Source organism: Protomyctophum bolini (assembly GCF_963924005.1).
Source record: "Protomyctophum bolini genome assembly, chromosome: 15".
NCBI classification, from domain to species: domain Eukaryota; kingdom Metazoa; phylum Chordata; class Actinopteri; order Myctophiformes; family Myctophidae; genus Protomyctophum; species Protomyctophum bolini.
The window spans coordinates 24,009,522-24,027,937 of record NC_137876.1 but is presented as its reverse complement, the minus strand read 5'-3'; the positions used below and the strand labels follow the sequence as shown (position 1 = coordinate 24,027,937).

General features: G+C 43.9%; 1 protein-coding gene across 2 annotated transcripts; it reads left to right on the top strand.

Annotated features, from left to right (window-relative positions):
• The first annotated feature begins 4,037 nt into the window (after positions 1-4,037).
• On the top strand, positions 4,038-18,321 carry iars2 (isoleucyl-tRNA synthetase 2, mitochondrial). 2 transcript variants are annotated; one of them, XM_080784756.1, is made up of 24 exons: positions 4,038-4,447; positions 5,133-5,255; positions 5,638-5,791; positions 5,944-6,092; positions 6,229-6,278; positions 6,420-6,532; positions 7,018-7,108; positions 7,475-7,590; positions 7,890-8,059; positions 8,575-8,665; positions 8,867-9,018; positions 9,591-9,751; positions 10,152-10,254; positions 10,583-10,676; positions 11,386-11,484; positions 12,725-12,833; positions 13,216-13,318; positions 13,607-13,729; positions 14,128-14,259; positions 14,409-14,515; positions 15,141-15,286; positions 16,125-16,315; positions 16,413-16,557; positions 16,763-18,321. In XM_080784756.1, the coding sequence occupies exons 1-24, from the start codon at positions 4,166-4,168 to the stop codon at positions 16,906-16,908; spliced, it is 3,150 nt and encodes a 1,049-aa protein (XP_080640882.1). In that variant the 5' UTR covers positions 4,038-4,165; the 3' UTR covers positions 16,909-18,321. The 2 variants fall into 2 exon arrangements, with proteins under 2 accessions (XP_080640882.1, XP_080640883.1); XM_080784757.1 differs by lacking the exon at positions 11,386-11,484.
• The last annotated feature ends 95 nt before the right edge of the window (positions 18,322-18,416 follow it).

Genomic DNA, 18,416 nt, shown 5'->3' with positions numbered 1-18,416 from the left:
ACAGCAACGTGCATCCTGTTACGTTGCTTTTTTAAACGAGAAAAGCGCTCCTCCGGTTTGACTTCATGCTTTGAACACAAATCGCCGGCTGAGGTCCATCAAAAAAAAAAAAGGGGGAAAAAAACTTCGCTCACAGCTTTCTCCAAAGGCCAGCGCGCACGGGGCGTGCAAGTCCCAATGAGCAAAACCATCCATGATCCATCTGCAGATTTTGTTACAGTCTTGGCGGTGGTGTGTGCATATAATATAGGGTCGGGTTTAGGCGTCATTAGACTCTGCTGTAGAGGAATGAAGAGGCCGTTAGTGCCACGGACACGAGCACTGTGAGCGCGTTGGCGTGCACGGACACGCTCGCGCCCGTGGGCCCACTGGTGCTGTTCGTGGAGTCGGTCCCGTTCATGGTCCAGGTGCCGTTCATCGTAGTATTCGAGTACATGGGGGCCGACGTGGAGTTCTGGGACTCGACCTGAAATTAAAAAAAGTGATTATTATTAAGTATGAGATTGTATTATTAAACGCGAGGGCAAAATGAGAATGGAAATTAAACAACGCTCGAAGTTATAGACTTTAGGCAAAATAGTGTTCTAGTTTTCACAGCTTTCGTTTTTTAATAAAGTTATACGGGTGACGTAGCAGTCTGTATTAATCTTTCACGAGGGAAAGATATATGTAGCCTCGTGTAATTACTTAACACACGCAGATGTTACTTTAAAGGATAAATTGGAACATAATGGTGCCACAGATTAGCCCGCTTGTATTAATTTACAAAGAAGTTTTGATGCCATGATCCATTAAAAGCACTAAAGTCCGAGTCACTGTGATTGTGAGCGTTTTGAGGCTAGTGTCCAGTTTGTTGGCTTTGATGCCGCAGACACACTATCCCGTAGGCCAATTATACCCAACTACATACAGGTGTGATCGTGTTACTTTACTTATATTAAACTATATAATTACACTCAGTCGTAAATTTCTAATCCAAAAACAACCCCATGACCAACGTTCGAGCACGGCAGACTATACAGTATGTTGCAGTTTATTTGAAGTAGGCTAGTTTGTTTAAATTACTAAAAGCCGAACCGAAAGATTAATTAGTAAAACAAGGGGAAAGGAAACTAACCTGTGATGAGAGATGCAGAGCCATCAGGATAAATCCAAGCACTGTTGCGATCATCTTGTTCATTTTGATTTTGTTTTTAGGAGCGAGCTCAGCGGCAACAAAAAAAGGCTGGTGGAGTTGGTGATGATAATGATCCGGTGAGTCGGAGGTGCTGCTGCTGCTGCGACTCTTCAGTGTGAAGTCAAGTGAACGAAGTGAGACAATGAATGAAACAAGGCAATGCCACGGCTTTTTATACCCCCCGCCCAGTTGACGTCACATGGGACGACGGTCTTCCCTTTTGAGATCTCGTGTGGAAACTTACAAAATCCAAACATTTCAGCCAAATCTGTACTGTTTCCATCCATTATATCCATTTACTACTGCAACACCTAACCCCCCCCCCAAAAAAAACCATGCCATAAACCCGAAAAAGGATATCGTCGTGGATTTTAGTTCAGTGGTTTGGTTATTATCAAACTTTATTTTATTTAGTTTCAACTATAAGAACCTAAACACCATAAACTATGAGAGCATTTTGTACACTCTTCAGTTACAGACCTTAAAGGACCACTTCACCATTTTTCAACCTATCTTCATATAATAAGTCCTCACTAATAATCATGAAAAAATCACACCCGTGTTAACTGAGTGGTGCATCGTTCTCACGATAATGAAAATCTATTTATCTATCTATTACAATCTATTTTTGTAAAAAAAATCTTGTTTAAAAAATAATCTGCCTAATGATGATGTCACTGGAAGACGGTTTCTAAACTGCCCGGCACAGCCTATGAGACACAGACTGAGTAGGAAAAAATAATGCCATTTTGATTATTAAACCTATTATAATAATTATATGAAGATAGGTTGTCAGGCCCGGCGCCAGGATGAAATTACTGAGGGGTCAATTGAGATTTTTGAGGGGGCCAAAAAATATTGCTTTGTTAAATCAAGCAGGCAGTATCAGTTGTATGACTCAGGCAGTCCTATGCTAGATTAGCATAGGCGCTGCCCCGCCAGGGGGGATCCGGGGGGGGGGCTGTTTTTGCGATGAAAATGCTTCAATCTGGTGCAATTTGAGATAAAAATGTAGAGGCTTTTTTGCTATTTTTTAAATTGGAATCCTGAATTATTTTCACCTATTTTTGAATTGGAATCCGGAAAAGTAATCTTTTTTTTATTTAATGTCAAATACATTAACTTTGTGATTATGAACTGAAATGCAAATATTGGACATAAAAAAAAGACTAGTACTAGTCATTAAGCTATTAACACACACATGAAGTAATTAAAGCGGGTCATGTTCGCATGTTTGGAATTGCAATAGGAACAGCTCAAATCAATAACATATCAGTATTCTGATATTAACCTGCAGACAGCAGACCACATTATTAAAGTGAACTGCGTCTGTGCTCAAAGAATACATTCTTGAGCGTGTCCACAATAGTCCACAGCCTACTTTGCCACTCTCTCTGATCCACTGCATCAATAGCACCCCACCCCCCCAATGGCAGACAATCATGTCAGACACATACATTCAGTTGATCCGAATTAACATGTGTTAAATTCCTGTGCCTCATGAGGAATGTCGTACTTCCTGTTCTTTCCAGATGGGAGATGGCCATGACGCTAGGGTGACCAGATCCAAACTGTTCATTTGAGGAACAGAAGTATCGCTTGTGTGGGACAAGTGAGATGGGGGGACCCCGTCCACTTATCCCACACAAGCGATACTGGAGTACTGCAGGGTTAGCAACTTACTACTTGAGTTTCTATTAAATGCCTTGATGTCATATTCGACCATAGGCCTATTGGCTATCATTTACCTCTGGTGTCTCACATTTAGTTTTAAAATCATGCTTTTTTTTATGTTTATGCTATTTTAACACACTTAAAACACATCTTGCAGGAAGAGACAATGAGAGAGCTTTACTATTAGGGGACTAACTATTAGGGCATTTGAACACTGATGCAATTGCCTGTCATCAGTCACAATGTGGGACAGGGTCTCAATTTGTGGGACGCCTGAAAAGTCTTGGAAATGAGGGACTGTCCCACGCAAAGAGGGACAGTCCCTGTCCCTCATGTACAGGCATGCAAGGAACATCTAACATGCATCATGATGATGCATGTTAGATGTTCCTTGCATGCCTGTACATAGCCATGGTTCATGACGTATTTCATACGTCATGTTTCAGGGCTAGCCTGTACAATACATTTTTGTTTGTTTGTAGCAGCATGTTTTGAGTTGTTATAACCAGTGCTGCTAGTGAATATGTTTTTATGTGATGTATTCCCATGCTTTTTTGTTCTTGCTTAATGTAAGTCGCTCTGGATTAAGAGCGTCTGCTAAATGCCTAAATTGTAAATTGAATATCACTAGAAAACCAATCCAGCACAAAAGGTCGTTTCATATTTTATTATTGACATTACAAAAAAAAAAGAGTTAATTGAGGGGTCAAGGAGGTCGGGTTGAGGGGTGGCTTAATAAGTGTGTGTGTGTGTGTGTGGGGGGGGGGGGGGGGGGGGGACTGTCTGGTTTCACGAAGGGGGTTACAGCGCCATCCAGTGTACAAAATACGCTCCTTTACCGTTTACTTTACACGTAACTCAAATGCGCTCATCCATTTTTTGGGGGGCATGACTGACATCAGAGGCAGGCAGAGCTCCATTTAGTCCATATGAATGACGTCGATTACCCTATCAGCAATATTAGACATTCAGCTCCGGGTAGCTGCTGTTCAGCTGCTGAATAGACAACCAGTCGATCCGATATATTTTACAATAACTATTAAGGCCTTAATAGTTATTAAGGCCTGCCCTTAATAAGTTAATACTATATGATTGAATTAATAGACCGTACGAAATTAATGATTGAATTACGCTTCCGACTTTGTCCCGTGTTACTTCCCGTAGTTGTCCTCTCATCCAGGCGTTCCGGAAGAAACACACTAGCGCACAGGGAGGTCGAGATTGAACCTAAACAACACTGCGACACCACAGAAAGAAATAAACATCTAGCATTAACAATCAGCCCACAACAAGGGCAATTTTGGCCTCTACATCATGTTGCTGTGCCGTATTTCGGCAGCGAGCCGAAGTCTGGCGAGATGGGGGTCAGCAGCAGCAGCAGTACGCAGCTCTGCACGCCGGTGCGGTGCTGTCCTCCACCCCGCACTCTCCTTCAGCTGTAGCCGCCCTCGGAGTGTCGGTTCGGGGGAACATAAGCCCGCAGAAGAAGCTACTGCTGAGGGACAGTACCGGGACAGTGTGCTGCTTCCCCGCACAGACTTCCCCATGAAGCTCACTGGACAGAAGCTTCTGGACCGAGAGCTTCACATCCAGCAGGTAAGGGCCGATACATACTCCCATTTCGGCGCTGTAGTGCACGTCAGAAATTTTCAGTAGCACCGAAGAGCCGACTTTAGGACGGTACCCGCCCCCCCGAACCTCAAATGACGTCAAATTGTAGGCTCTACAGCGCCGAAACGACTTTTATTCGGCTCTAAAATAGGAGTATGAATCGGCCCTAAGAGTCACCTAGCTGTCACCGACGCAGTCAAATTGGATGAGGATCTAAACTAAATTAAAATCTCCACTGTGTCACTGTTTTTAATTAATTATGATGAAAGAGTAATTCAATACAATGCAACGTATACAATTGGGGTGGTTCCCTGTAAATTGTACGGTATTTGCTTTCACTCCTCTTCTATTGAGACATTTAGATGCTGTCTAATTTGACATGACTGGTTGACAAGCAGTACTGCCTGAAGGTCAAAAGTAAATTTATGACCTGGTTCTATTCCCTCAAATTCAGCACTTGCGCAGGAGACCCAGGTTCAAATATGGGGTAGAACAGTTTTTATGCCCAGGTGCTATACAAATAAAGTTTTTTTATTTTATTTATTATGCTGTGTGTAACTCTTGAGAGTTCCACACATTAAGAATGTGTCTAACGTGAATGCTAGATTCTGGGTACTTGATTATGTTTGACATGAATCCTCCTCCCCAACTTGATCTTTGTATGGGGCAGGAGTGTGCTTTCGCAGAGCTGTACTCATGGCAGAGAGAGAGAAAGGCCAAGAAAGAGTTCTGCCTTCATGATGGACCCCCATATGCGAACGGTGACCCCCATGTTGGACATGCACTAAATAAGGTAATGCATTTCTGGTCTTGTCGTGCATTTCCAGCTATTTCCTACCAGTCTGCATATTACATTTGATTTATCCTAAGAGCAGTTGTGGTTAGGCATATTGCTCAAGGACACTTCAACACAAATCCAGGGGGAACTGGGGCACCAGGGACCTCTCAGTTCCCAGTCGGTCCCCATTCTACCTCCAGAGCAACTGACATTATCTGGTCAACCTATAACTTCATTGCTGGCAACTTAAATTTAATGTAATGCCTTCCTGTTAAGTGATGTATTGGAATATGATAAACCTGTTATGAGTCCAACTAATGATAGTTGCACAGCATAAACACAGCCAGAGATTGAAAAGCTTGAAGCTTGATGTACATACGGTTTGGGTTGCGTCCAGATCCTGAAAGACATCCGGAATCGTTTTGAGATGCTGAGGGGGAGGCAGGTCCACTACGTGCCTGGCTGGGACTGCCACGGCCTGCCCATCGAGCTGAAGGCTCTGGGTGAGCTGGGAACCAGTGACCTCAGCCCTCTGCAGGTCAGACAGAAAGGTGAGGTTATGTCATGCGTTTGGGTCACTTCACACGTTCATATGCACTTAAACCTTGCACACCATTAATTGTCCAGCTGTGCCTTTTATAAGCGTGTACGTACTGTGTTTCTATAGTGTTCATATGTTTTATACATTTCTCTCCTTACCCAGCACGCGAGTTTGCAGAAGGAGCTATAGCCCGACAAAGGGCAGCTTTCCAGCGCTGGGGAGTGATGGCCGACTGGGACAAGTGCTACTACACGTTTGATGGTTCTTATGAGGCGGCGCAGCTAAAAGTATTCCAGGACATGCATAGCAAGGTAGCCTACCTGATGGCACTTTATTATTTTAACTGTTAAATTATCTACCATAACCTTTTGAATGACTCGTATATCCGGAAAAATATTGACATCGGTAGTAAATTGTCATTTACGGTTACTCTGTGCTCTTCTTCAGGGGCTGATCTACCAGGACTACAAGCCAGTCTTCTGGTCTCCATCCTCCAGGTAGGAAGCACACATAACTAGCGTACTACACCTGCTGTTCCTATTTTATTTTTTATTTTATTTTCTACACCGATTCATGGTCCTGCTCCAAGACTCTTTTCAGTTCCTCAGTCTCCTGCATCTTATTCTCCCTGTCTACAGAACAGCCCTAGCGGAGGCAGAGTTGGAGTACAACCCTCAGCATGTCAGCAAAGCCATCTATGCTACATTCCCTATAGCTACACTTCCACCTAAGCTGGCAGAGGAGACGTTGGGTAACTGACACTAAACCCTTTGCATTCATTTGTAGTGCTGTCAGGATTACAAGTTTAAGTTTGACGATTCATTGTCACACTAATAATTGCAAGTAACGATTTCACTGTGTTTTTGGCATTGAACATATGAATAAAAAATACACTTCCGTTTGCTTTTTAGGCTTCGTAATAAAAAACTGCACAGGGAAATGTCAAATAACTGAAATTACTGACATTAATTTTATATAAAAAGGTAAATAGCTGATCTACAAGCTTACAGTGCACCACAAAGTGATGTGTCGAAAGCTTGTAAATCAGCCATTTCTGCTTTCCCCCCCCCCACTAAATGTGTGAACATTTTACAACATGATTGTGACGATTATGACAAAATAATTATCTCAAATAAGTGCGATTGTGTAATAATAATAATTGTGACCGGACTATTCATTCATTGGTACAATATAGAAGAGGATGTATTGGTTTCATATTGTCTGTATGTATCTCAGTGGATCTGGGCAGTATGTCGGTGTTGGTGTGGACCACACAGCCATGGACCATCCCTGCCAACCAGGCCGTCTGTTACATGCCCAACGCCCAGTGAGTACAATACCACACACTGGCACCGACAGTACACTGTAAACCTAAGTGTTAACTCTGAGTATACAAAATGTAACCAAATGGATCATGACGGGTCCATTTGGTTATATTTGTGCACCCTGGGAGATAATAAATATACTCTACTACTACACCCAGATTCCTTAGAATCATGTTAAATGAATTTGCCCTTCATATACGTAAATATAAGGCTCAGTTAAATGTAACGACTACATAGTGCCGGGAAAGGATGTCAAATAGGGGTGAAATGTTAGTTGAACCAAGAGTAAAGATGAACCATAAACTTCTCTAACGTCTAGTGTTGTGGCGAATGCTCAGTAACTCTCTGCTAATGTTGTGGTGATAAAGGTACTCGGTGCTGAAGAGGGCAGACAGCTCAGAGCTGATGCTAGTGGCTACAGAGCGCACGGCTAGCTTGGCAGCACTGTTGGGCACAGAGCTGGAGACCGTGGGCACATTCACAGGTATTGCACTCAGAGTCAGACACACACACACTTCATGGCTCTATATAATAATGTCTCGCTATACATGACAATTTCACTGCACACGTTGTGAGCTTGTCGATATGCTATTTTCCGTGAAAGACTTCCCCACAATAAGGATCCTGGGGTTCAAGTGGTTAATCTCCCTTGATAAGCCATATTCACAAAATGACACACTCATGTGCAGTGCACACTGCTCACACACACACACACACACACACACACACACACACACACACGCTTTACTATGTTAAACCCACGTCTTGGTCTCTCCCAACAAGGCTCTCAGCTTGAAGGTGGAGTTTGCAAACACCCCACAATTCCCGATAAGGAAGTGCCTTTATTGCCAGCCAATCATGTGACCATGGCGAAAGGAACGGGATTGGTCCACACAGCACCGGCCCACGGAATGGACGATTACAGTGTGGCTTCACAGTTTAAACTGTCTGTGGTATGCTCCATAATCTGTTACTATTACTGAGTGGATGGTTACATTGTTGCTTCACAGTTTAAATTGTCTGTACAGTGGTCTTTTACCTATCTAACAATAGGCTTTTTATTTTTCATGGCAGTCTTTCCAGTGAGCCAACATGCATAATAGACCTTATGCAGACCACGGCTAAAATGCATAATATACCTTATGCAGACTTCTTGCCATTTGCCATTGACAGCCCATACATCCAAACAGAAATGTCCTATCTGATTGTATTAAACAACGTTAAACCTGCCAACATTTCAGCTGTACGAAAAGCTTGAATTATCCTCTATCTGCAAATGTGTTTGTTTCATAAAAATACACCGTAGACATGTTAATAAGCTACTTTTTGTCAAGACATTCCTTGCAGGTGATTATTGTTCTAAGCGAAGTGTGTGTGTGTGTGTGTGTGTGTGTGTGTGTGTGTGTGTGTGTGTGTGTGTGTGTGTGTGTGTGTGTGTGTGTGTGTGTGTGTGTGTTTTCTCCTGTAGGAATGCATAGTGGATGAGGATGGCAAGTTCACCGAGCTGGCCGGCCCTGATCTGCACAATCTGTCAGTGATGGGAGAAGGCACTGACAAAGGTAGACACAGTGAAGAATACTGTGGTTTTGCGTCTTCCTGTATCTACTGTTGATTTTCTGATATTTATATATATATATATATATATATATATAGACATAAGAGGTTTCTGGCAGACTGCAACAATTATTGTCTTAAGTATCTGACTGTGTGTGTGTGTGTGTGTGTGTGTGTGTGTGCGCATGCGCGCATGCGTGCTTCAGTGATCTCCATGCTGAAGGCATGTGGAGCCCTGGTGAAGGAGGAGCGGTGTGTGCACAGTTACCCGTACGACTGGAGGACCAAACAGCCTGTGGTCATCAGACCCAGTAAACAGTGGTTCATCAACACCGCCTCACTCCAAGCCAAGGCCAAGGTACGGACTGACTGCATGGATTTAAGTTGATTTCAGTCATTTTGATTCCACTAGAAGCCTTCTATGGAAGCATGTTACGCAGCAAAAACAGTAGATCTACAAGCTCACATGTTGTGAGGCTCAGGGGCGCCAGAGAGGGTGGGGGGTCATTTGGATCTGAATGTCTCTGCACTATTGGGGGATGCCTGGTCTATTTATTTATTTATTTTTTCCCCGACCGGCGCTGGTGTCTTTTGCTGCGAAATAGTCGTTGTGTATTAGCTGCATACCTGCAGTAACCTTTAGTCTCAATGTGAGGCATGACGACCCAGGTCTAGTCAGCTGTGCGTGTGTGCACAAAACTAGCACAATACAAATATTTTACTAAAAATAGTAAAATACACTTCTCCGCGCGTCCAAAATAAACGCACGCCTCTCATTGAAAATGAATTACTAGGCTCGCCAGTCTCTGACCGTCTGAAAAGGCCTTTAGAGTTAAAAATGGCACATAATTTGGCATTCATAAAATTGCCGTCCTAAAATGCTGGTATATCCTCAGAAATAGAAATACAAACGTGTGTGCGTGCGTGCAGGAGGTGCTGCAGAAGGTGCGTGTGGTACCGGAGTCTGCGCGCGGCAGCCTGCAGGCCATGCTGGACAGGAGGACGTACTGGTGCATCTCCAGACAGCGGAGCTGGGGCGTCCCCATCCCCGTGTTCTACCACAAAGACACTGCAGAGCCGCTCATCAACAAGTAAACACACACACACACACAAACACACAAGATTTAAGTGGTTAACATACTTTTAAAAGATTTGTAAGGCTAAAAGGATTCTTCTTAAGGATTTAAAGACATACTTTGTATTCCAAATAATAATCATTGCTCTATAGAGTATTTGTTCAGGGGTCTCTCCGTCTCTCTAGCTCTTTATTAATCAGAAAATAAGATTTTCAGAATACAAATTCCAAGGTTGTCTGCTCATTATTTTGTTTCTTTTAATTGATCTCCTGATTGGATAAAATTCTGTTTTCTAAAAAGCTGCAGAGATGCTGGTGTAGAACAAACATGACAAAGTGTATTTGTGGCATAAATCATGCATGCTGCCGCTGCACAGATATACACAACTCTGTGTCCTTGTTTGTGTTTCACGTAGACACACCGTGTCCCATATAGCCACGCTGTTCAAAGAGAAAGGCAGTGACTGCTGGTGGGAGCTGCCCATGGACGAGCTGTTACCACCAGATGTGCTTAAGAAGGTTGGTGGCCAGTAGTCTCGGTCTCAAACTGACTGTACGTTTCCCCACTCACTGTACAATTGGCTTGTTGCTAATTGCGAACGCAGTGATTGCGAACGCAGTGAGCACTAACTATGAGACCTAGCAGAACATGTCTGTCTGTCTGTGTGTCACGCTGTAACACCACCCGCCCGCCACCAGAGGGCGCAGCTGTATCACACACAAAAAAACACACACACACACACACACAAAAAAAAAACGTAACTTAAAAAAACCCAAAAATGTACGAGCTGCGTTCGCTTCCCGCGTTTGCGCGTCTTACTTGTGTGTGTGTGTGTGTGTGTGTCAGAGTGGTGCAGGCCCAGTGAGTGACTACGTTCGAGGAGAAGACGTGTTGGACATCTGGTTTGACAGCGGAGCGTCATGGGCAGCGGTACTGGAAGGTAACGTTGTTCCCCATCTGGCCATTTCCTTTCTGTCGGACAGAAACCTCTTATCTCCGATTCTCCATATTCTAACCCTTTGTGTTTATTACATTTTTTTCTTAAATCAACGCCCTACTTGATCATACACAAAGGCATCAAAAGTAGCAGATCCACAAGCTCGCAAAGCGATGCGTTTTGAGCGTGTCGGTCTGCTGCGTTTGCTACTCATGAATTTAAATCCTGAAAATTAACAGTTTTGGATTATGAGGTTTCCACCCGACAGACGATTTGTAGAAGTGAAACCGGACTGTCTTTTATTAATTATATGGAAATAGCTTAATAGTTGATGATACATGATATACTGCGCACATTTAATTAATGTAAATTAATTATCATTTCAGGCCTGCATTAAAAGCAGTAGAAGTGCGCTCGCCTCCTTGTTAAGCCACGGACAAGTAGCCTACGATAACTATTTTAATCAAGTGGCCGTTCATTAGCGATAGTGTGCTGAAAGCTACTTAAACTTACGCAATGCGCTCTAGAGCGCTAACTGGCTTGTCTCACACCACACCGTTCTGTCGAAGCTGTACTGGCTTTACGGATGAGAACCTTGGATTAACGCCCAGTGCCACCTCAGCGTCCGCAAGTCATTGTGCTAAGTGTTTCTTTCAGTCAGCAGAAAGAATAGTCAACGTGCGGTGTGGTTCGGTTGTGTTGTCATTTCCAGAGGAGATGGCGGAGGATGGGGGAGAACCCGAGGGCGCAGACTCTCCTCCATCTCGGTTCAGCTGGCTCCCTGCTTCCCTACGCAAACCCCTGGTCACAGGTTACTCGGCCAACCACATTCCTTTCTGTCGCAAAAAACAAAAAGAAAACCTAACACTCGCTTCCCCAAGTGCCCTCTTCGTCCTTAAATATTTTCTCTTATCACACACACTGAATTTTTCAGTGTAAAATTTGCACGGTGCAGGTATTTCTTTTCCTCCTGAAGCTAAACAGCCCTCAACCCTCTTCTTTTGAACCACCTCTTTTTTCTCCCTTGCATGTAGGCCTCCTGACACAGCACATTGCTTGGGAGAGCACCGTCGCATTTCTATGATTTGTTTTCCAGTGCCGGCCCATTGCCCACTGGGCATTGATGTGGTCCTGTCTCGTGGGCTGTCTCACCACGGCAGCTGACGAGGCTGACAAACCTTTGTCACATTTGCCTGTGATGTACACAGTAGTGTCTGTAATGGACTGTTACAAATACAATACATCTGTATCCGTCCATCTACAAACCTGCCAGCTAGTTTAAGAGCTTCCTTTCGGTTTCTGGGGCTGGGTTTCTCAAAGGCATTTAATCATGTATATACAGTAGGCCCTTTGTTGTGCAGCAAAAAATTGCCGCTCTACAAGCTCACAACACGTCACAGTGCCATTTGGGATATTTTAGAACATTTTACAGAACATTTAGCCTACAGTATATTGACATGCCCCAAATAGGGGCATGAGGGTTGAAAAGTGAAAAGTTCCACATATTCCATTATTTATTTGATACAGAAGGATGGTCTTCCTGCTAGGACTGTTGCAGCTCCACGGTGCCCATGGTGGACTATGCATGGCAGGGGCGTCCTCTTCCCTGAGCCGGGCCTAAACCTGACCGCATACCAAAAAAAGTGTAAAAAAAAAAATCAAACGGATGATAACAGTGGTATCGTTTAGCCTCTGGGAAACCTAACCCTATTCTATGTACAAAAGATTGGTCCTGCAAGAAGGTCTATTCATTTGTCAACGGTTATTTTGTCAAGGCATGGGTGAAAGGTCTTGTGTCAGTCAGGTCATTGGGCCGTAAAAGCAATTCTTCTGTCGTGTTGCAGCATCCCAAATAACACATGGTCATGGCCTCTCTTGTCTTTCTAGACTTCCATCCGTGGTGGACAAACTACTCTGTTATTGCCGATACTAATCTTTTGTGCAGTGCCTCTGTCTTGTCATCTACCTTTCCACATAGTTCACACTTTGTTCTGACTTAGTTGATTCTGGAATGACTGATTAATGATTGTTCCCTGGCTGTGCGCCTCCAGACTCTGACTCCAGGGCCGATGTGTACCTGGAGGGGAAGGATCAGCTGGGCGGGTGGTTCCAGTCCTCGCTGCTCACCAGCGTAGCCGTGAGAAACAAAGCACCGTACAAGTCAGTATCAACTTCTGTCAAGTCACATACATTATGCTAAGTAAATAAGTGCTTGTGTGGAGTAGACTGATGCATATGATTTGTGTGTGTGTGTGTGTGTGTGTGTGTGTGTGTGTGTGTGTGTGTGTGTGTGTGTGTGTGTGTGTGTGTGTGTGTGTGTGTGTGTGTGTGTGTGTGTGTGTGCGTGAGTGTGCGCATAAGTGAGTGAGAGAGAGAGAATGTCTGTGTGAAAAGCAGAGGATATGCCATCACAATGCCACATAGCTACAATAATGACCTCCTATATCGTGGGTTTGAGATACTGATGTTCCGTGTGTGTGTGTGTGTGTGTGTGTGTGTGTGTGTGTGTGTGTGTGTCTATCTACATGATGTGTTTGTCTAGGTCTCTGGTGGTCCATGGGTTTGCCGTCAGTGAGACAGGAGAGAAGATGTCCAAGTCTGTCGGCAATGTGGTGGATCCTGACACCATCATCAACGGAGGAAAGGTAGTCTGAGAGTTGGTGGTCTAAGAGAGACAATTTAAGCCATCTTTGTATTTGTTTGTATTTGTGTGATCCGAGGATGTAGCCCTGTTCCACTAATTGAGTGTACTGTAACTGTCCCTACAAACCAGTGGCAATTTGAATTGACAAAAGCCCCTCTCATTATAACACATTCATGTGTAACTTACAACTCGTCCTTTTTCTATCAAAACTTTACTCTGTCATTTTGACTGTCTTCTCCACTTACCTCCTTGATGTGTCTCCCTCCCTCTCTCTCTCTCTCTCTCTCAGGACCCCAGTACACCAGCGTATGGTGCAGATGTGTTGCGCTGGTGGGTGGCAGAGTCCAACGTATTCTCTGAGGTCCAGATTGGACCCAGTGTGCTCAACTCTGCCAGAGAAAGCATTAACAAGGTATTGATCACGTGCGTAATGTAGGAAGAATGTGCTCAAACAATAGGAAGTGAGGTGCTTTCCTAAAGGGATAGTACATTGAAAATGAACTAAAAACATTTTTTAGAAATGCTTTTAACGTATTATTGCATGGTTTAGCATTATCTGCACAGTAATACAGTAATAGGTATTATTTAGACTGAGGTCTTTATCTGGTGTATAGGTGTATATTAACCCATTTTGGGTGGGAACCCCTTTTGGTGAAAAATCAAAGATGGATTAAATGGTATCAAACGGCATAATGCATAATCAAACTGGCGGGCCGTTGAGAATCACTCGTGTAAATAAAGACTACATAGAGGGACACTGCCGTACTGTACATATTGGCTGTACTCACTGGGCATGCCTTTCTTTCTCAGCTGAGAAACACACTGAAGTTCCTGCTAGGAAACCTGGGTGGTTTTGATCCCCGGACTCAGGCTGTGGACCCCAAAGAAATGCACTACGTCGACCAGTACATGCTGCACGTGCTCCGTGAATACGGCATGAAGGTGAGTGCGTGCGTGTGTGCATGTGTGTGGTTTGAACCCCAGCATCCATACTGTGGGGGGAACACTAGCCGATATACATGATTAGGCCATAAGACTAGAGGGTTTAACTGGATGACCCATATTTATTTGTGTGTGTGTTTATGGGGCAGGTGACAGACGCCTACAGTGAGTCTGACGCAGGCAGAGTCATCCGCCTCCTGCAAGCTTTCGTCTCCAGAGACCTGTCCAGCTTCTACTTTAGTATCATCAAGGACAGGTAAGTCGTTACATTTATATATCGTTGCTTTCGGGCAGAAAATATCTCCATATTCTAACTTATTTTACGTAAATTAACGCCCCACTTGATCATACTACAGAAGCACCAAAAATAGCAGATCAACAAGCTCTAAACCCAGCGCGAAGCGGTGCGTTTTGAGCTTGTTGATCTATTTTTTAAAATATTTCATATATATTTGAATCCTGAAAAGCAACAGTTTTGGGCATAATGAGGGTTCCATCCGTCGGGTACGATATTTATGTAAAACCTCTGAAAATGCATTGAGGTAGATCTCTCATTTTCAGCGGTGTTGAGGTGCAGACAATACATGACAGACACACCACTTTAATCAAGTAGCAATAGAGGAAGAATACGACATGTTTTCTTCCTCTATTGCTACATGGTTAACTCAATGACTGCCAGATTTCTTTCTGGCAGTGTTGAGTCACTGCCAGGCCTTTTGGGTATTTGCTTACCTTTTAAGTAGCCACAGAATATTCATCTTCACTGCAATCGCATTGATAGACGTTCGCTGAGTGTTCAACACTCGCTTGTAAAATCCCACAGACGGACACTCACACTCTGTCTTCATCATGACTGTGTCTCTCTCCCATCCACCCGTCAGGTTGTATTGTGATGCTGAGGATTCCCTGGGCCGGCGGTCGTGTCAGACGGTCTTAGAAGAGATCCTAGACGGAGTGACCCGGTCCATAGCTCCCATCCTGCCACATCTGGCTGAGGACGTTTACCTACATGCACCTGGACATGACAGTATGTGTGTGTGTGTGTGTGTGTGTGTGTGTGAAAGAGAGAGTGTGAGAGAGGCTCCACGTGTTTCAGTCAGAATGGGCGATATGATATCAACCATTTGCCTTGATTACGATTAATGAACCATTAACTACAAAAAATAAGTGAAAATACACACAGCAGACCTACCAGCTCACACAACTCATCGCGTCAGGTGAGCTTGTAGATCACATATTTTCACTTTCTTTTTAGCCCATTGTACAGACCATTATACAGCGAAGTATAATACAGGGTTAATATCTAGTTAGTCGATTCTAAAAAATATTTTAGTTCTTTTTCGTGTCGATTTGTTCAAAACTGTTACTTTTTAGGATTCAAAAGCATCAAAAGTAACAGATCAATAATTTTCCACCTTGTAGATCTGTAGTATGATCAAATAAGGCATTCATTTTAGAAAAACACAAAAAGTTAGAATATGGAGCTAAGAAAAACTTGGTTAAAGGTTATATGGTTGGTTGGTTCTGATCTATTTTTGGTTAATAGGCCAGCCCTACTCACAAGCTCTCCTCAGGACAGGAGTCTAATGCGTACACACGGGCAGATGCAAAGATACAGTCTACCATTCATTTTCATTGGAAGCCAGCGACATGAAGATACAAAGATGCATCCAATGTTTGTAGCTGCGGCAACAGCTACAAAAAAGTTAAGCTGGTTTCAACTACAAACACACATTTGTAGATTAGCATTGTTGTATCTCATCTGCCAGTGTGAACGCAGCGTTAGTCTCTGTGAATGGAAGCCTGTCATTGCGGTCACCTGTGCCAGCATGCTTACAGGGAATCCCGGTCCTTGTTTTCTGCAGAGGGGGAGACGCTGTTTCAAAGCGGCTGGATCAAAAGCAGCTCAGTGTGGCGGAGGCCGGGCTTGGAGGAGGCAGTGGAAGGGGCGTGTGCCATCAGGGACTCCTTCCTGTCCTCCATCCCGGGGAAAAACGCCACCCAGTACGACCTCACCATCGCCATCGACCCTGGCCTCCTGTTTGAACTCATGGAGGTAAGTAAGGCTTAATAGCACACTGGAGTGGGGGGGGATGAGTCACGGCTTGAACATTTTGAGATCCAGTGCTCTAAACATTTCTCCCCCCCCCCAGTCTCTGCAGGAGAAGCCCAGCTCCACCTCCTCCCAGCTGACAGAGCTGATGATGACGGCGAGGACCACCCTGAGCAGCTCCCTGCCCAGAGACCTGCCCCCTGACGCCCTGTTCAGCAAGGGCAGCTTCCTCATCAACCTGGAGGGTACGTTCATCCATTATGTAAAAAATATATATACTTTTCAGGATTCAAATTCAAAAGTAGCAAAAGCAGCAGATCTGCTACTTTTGGATATGTTTGTGTAACACTGTAGTATGATCAAATAGGGTGTTCAGCGGTTTCTGCCAGACAGCGTATTTTTTTAATTATAAATCTGTGTAATATAATAAATACTTGTATCTGTTTATAGGTGCTGGTATACGTGAGGACAGCGCATACAGCATTGCGGTGGTGCCCACCTCGGCCGCCCGATGCCCGCGGTGCCGTCGCTACACTGCCGAGTCGGCAGACTGCTTGTGCCCGCGCTGCCAGTCCATCCTCTCAGGAACACACTGACATGGCCAGTCACCTGGGTTGCTGGCTGCTGCTGTGAGAAACGATGGCAACCAATGGCCCTCGCTACCGTACCAAAAGTGGACAGTTGGACTTTCCGTGCTGAACTTGGGCTCAAGCTTTTCTGGTCTTCAAGAGCCCGTAAACAGGAAGTGCCTAACCTAGTAGAAGCAGTGTTATGTATTCAAAGTTTGTCAGACCACAGAATAACATGTTATAAATCACCCAGCCAAATTAGAATGATAAAAAAAAGAAAAGTATATATATATATAAAGTTTGGTTTCAAAGTCATGAAAGATAAGCTGTAGTTTTTCTTCTTAGGATTGTCCATTGAAAATAGAGAAAGAATTGTATTCGAGAGTCTAGGGGTTTGCGCACCTGAGCGTGTCATCAGGTGGTTATTAGCCCCGCCCAGAAAAACTGCTCTCAGGAGGAAATGCCCAAAGCAGGGCATTTCCGGTTTACTCTTCGCCCCCCCAATGGGGCATGAGGCATCGTGTATACGGCAGACATTTCCTGTTTACAGGTTCTTTAATAGACGAAACATTGACCATCAGATGGGAAATGTGAAATGGACGGAGTCCATCTGAGTGTGTCTAGTAGCCCTGTAGCTTTGGTCAGCTAACTGAAGACGAGACCGTCCGTCTCTGGTGCTCAGAAAGGGAATGGGCTCCAAGGGCAAGCCCACCAAAATTCACATTTGAGGCTGTTCATCTGCAAAAGTTATTTTCATAAGATATTCCAAGATTTTGTTTTGATCTTGAGATGGTTCTTAAGAGCATTCTGCCAACAGTTAGCAATTAAAGGATCCGTTTTGTGCATAACTAGCCCCAGGTGCCATACCCATTTCCTGTACAGTGTCCCTTCCATTATAGCTTTGTTTGATTGCCTTAGCAGATTTGAACGGAAAACACAAATTACATCTCAAAAATGATTATATTTGCAGAACAGCCTGAAGGCCAATTTTGGAATTGAATTATAAAAAGAACATTGTATTTAGACAATTTGGTTGTTTTATGTAAAGGCTTAAATTGACAACCTATCATGCATGAAGAACGTGCATCAGTAAGTATAGTCAGTGACAAGCAGGATGGTATATGTACATGGTTGAGGATATGAATGCAGCAGCACTTAAAGCCTGTAGATAGAGGTTACGGTATTGTCCTCCGAGGGCTTACCGTATTGTTTTTATTCACATGTAATGGTGTGGAAATGGAAGTCACTTTGTTCAGTGTCACTGTGTGACATCAACAAATAGTGCTGCAAGTCAGTTGGGAAACGTTAAGAGGGGTATGGGTGACCGTTGACTTGTAAATGCAGACCCTTGTATAATAATTACTGTCCTTGCACCCTTTATCAGAATACTTTTTTTATTGTCATTGTACGCAAGCGTTCAACGAAATGATAATGCCACTCCGTTGGTGTAATTTCACTGCATAAAAAAAGTGTGTGTGTGTTCCAACAAATAAATAATGTGTATAGAGTTGATGTCCGTCTGATTAACGAACACT

Coding starts and splice junctions, on each gene's coding strand:
- iars2 (XM_080784756.1), top strand. CDS start 4,166: ATGTTGCTGTGCCGTATTTCGGCAGCGAGCCGAAGTCTGGCGAGATGG. Junction 13,730..14,127: donor CCAGAGAAAGCATTAACAAG/GTATTGATCACG, acceptor TTTCTTTCTCAG/CTGAGAAACACACTGAAGTT. Junction 14,260..14,408: donor TCCGTGAATACGGCATGAAG/GTGAGTGCGTGC, acceptor TTTATGGGGCAG/GTGACAGACGCCTACAGTGA.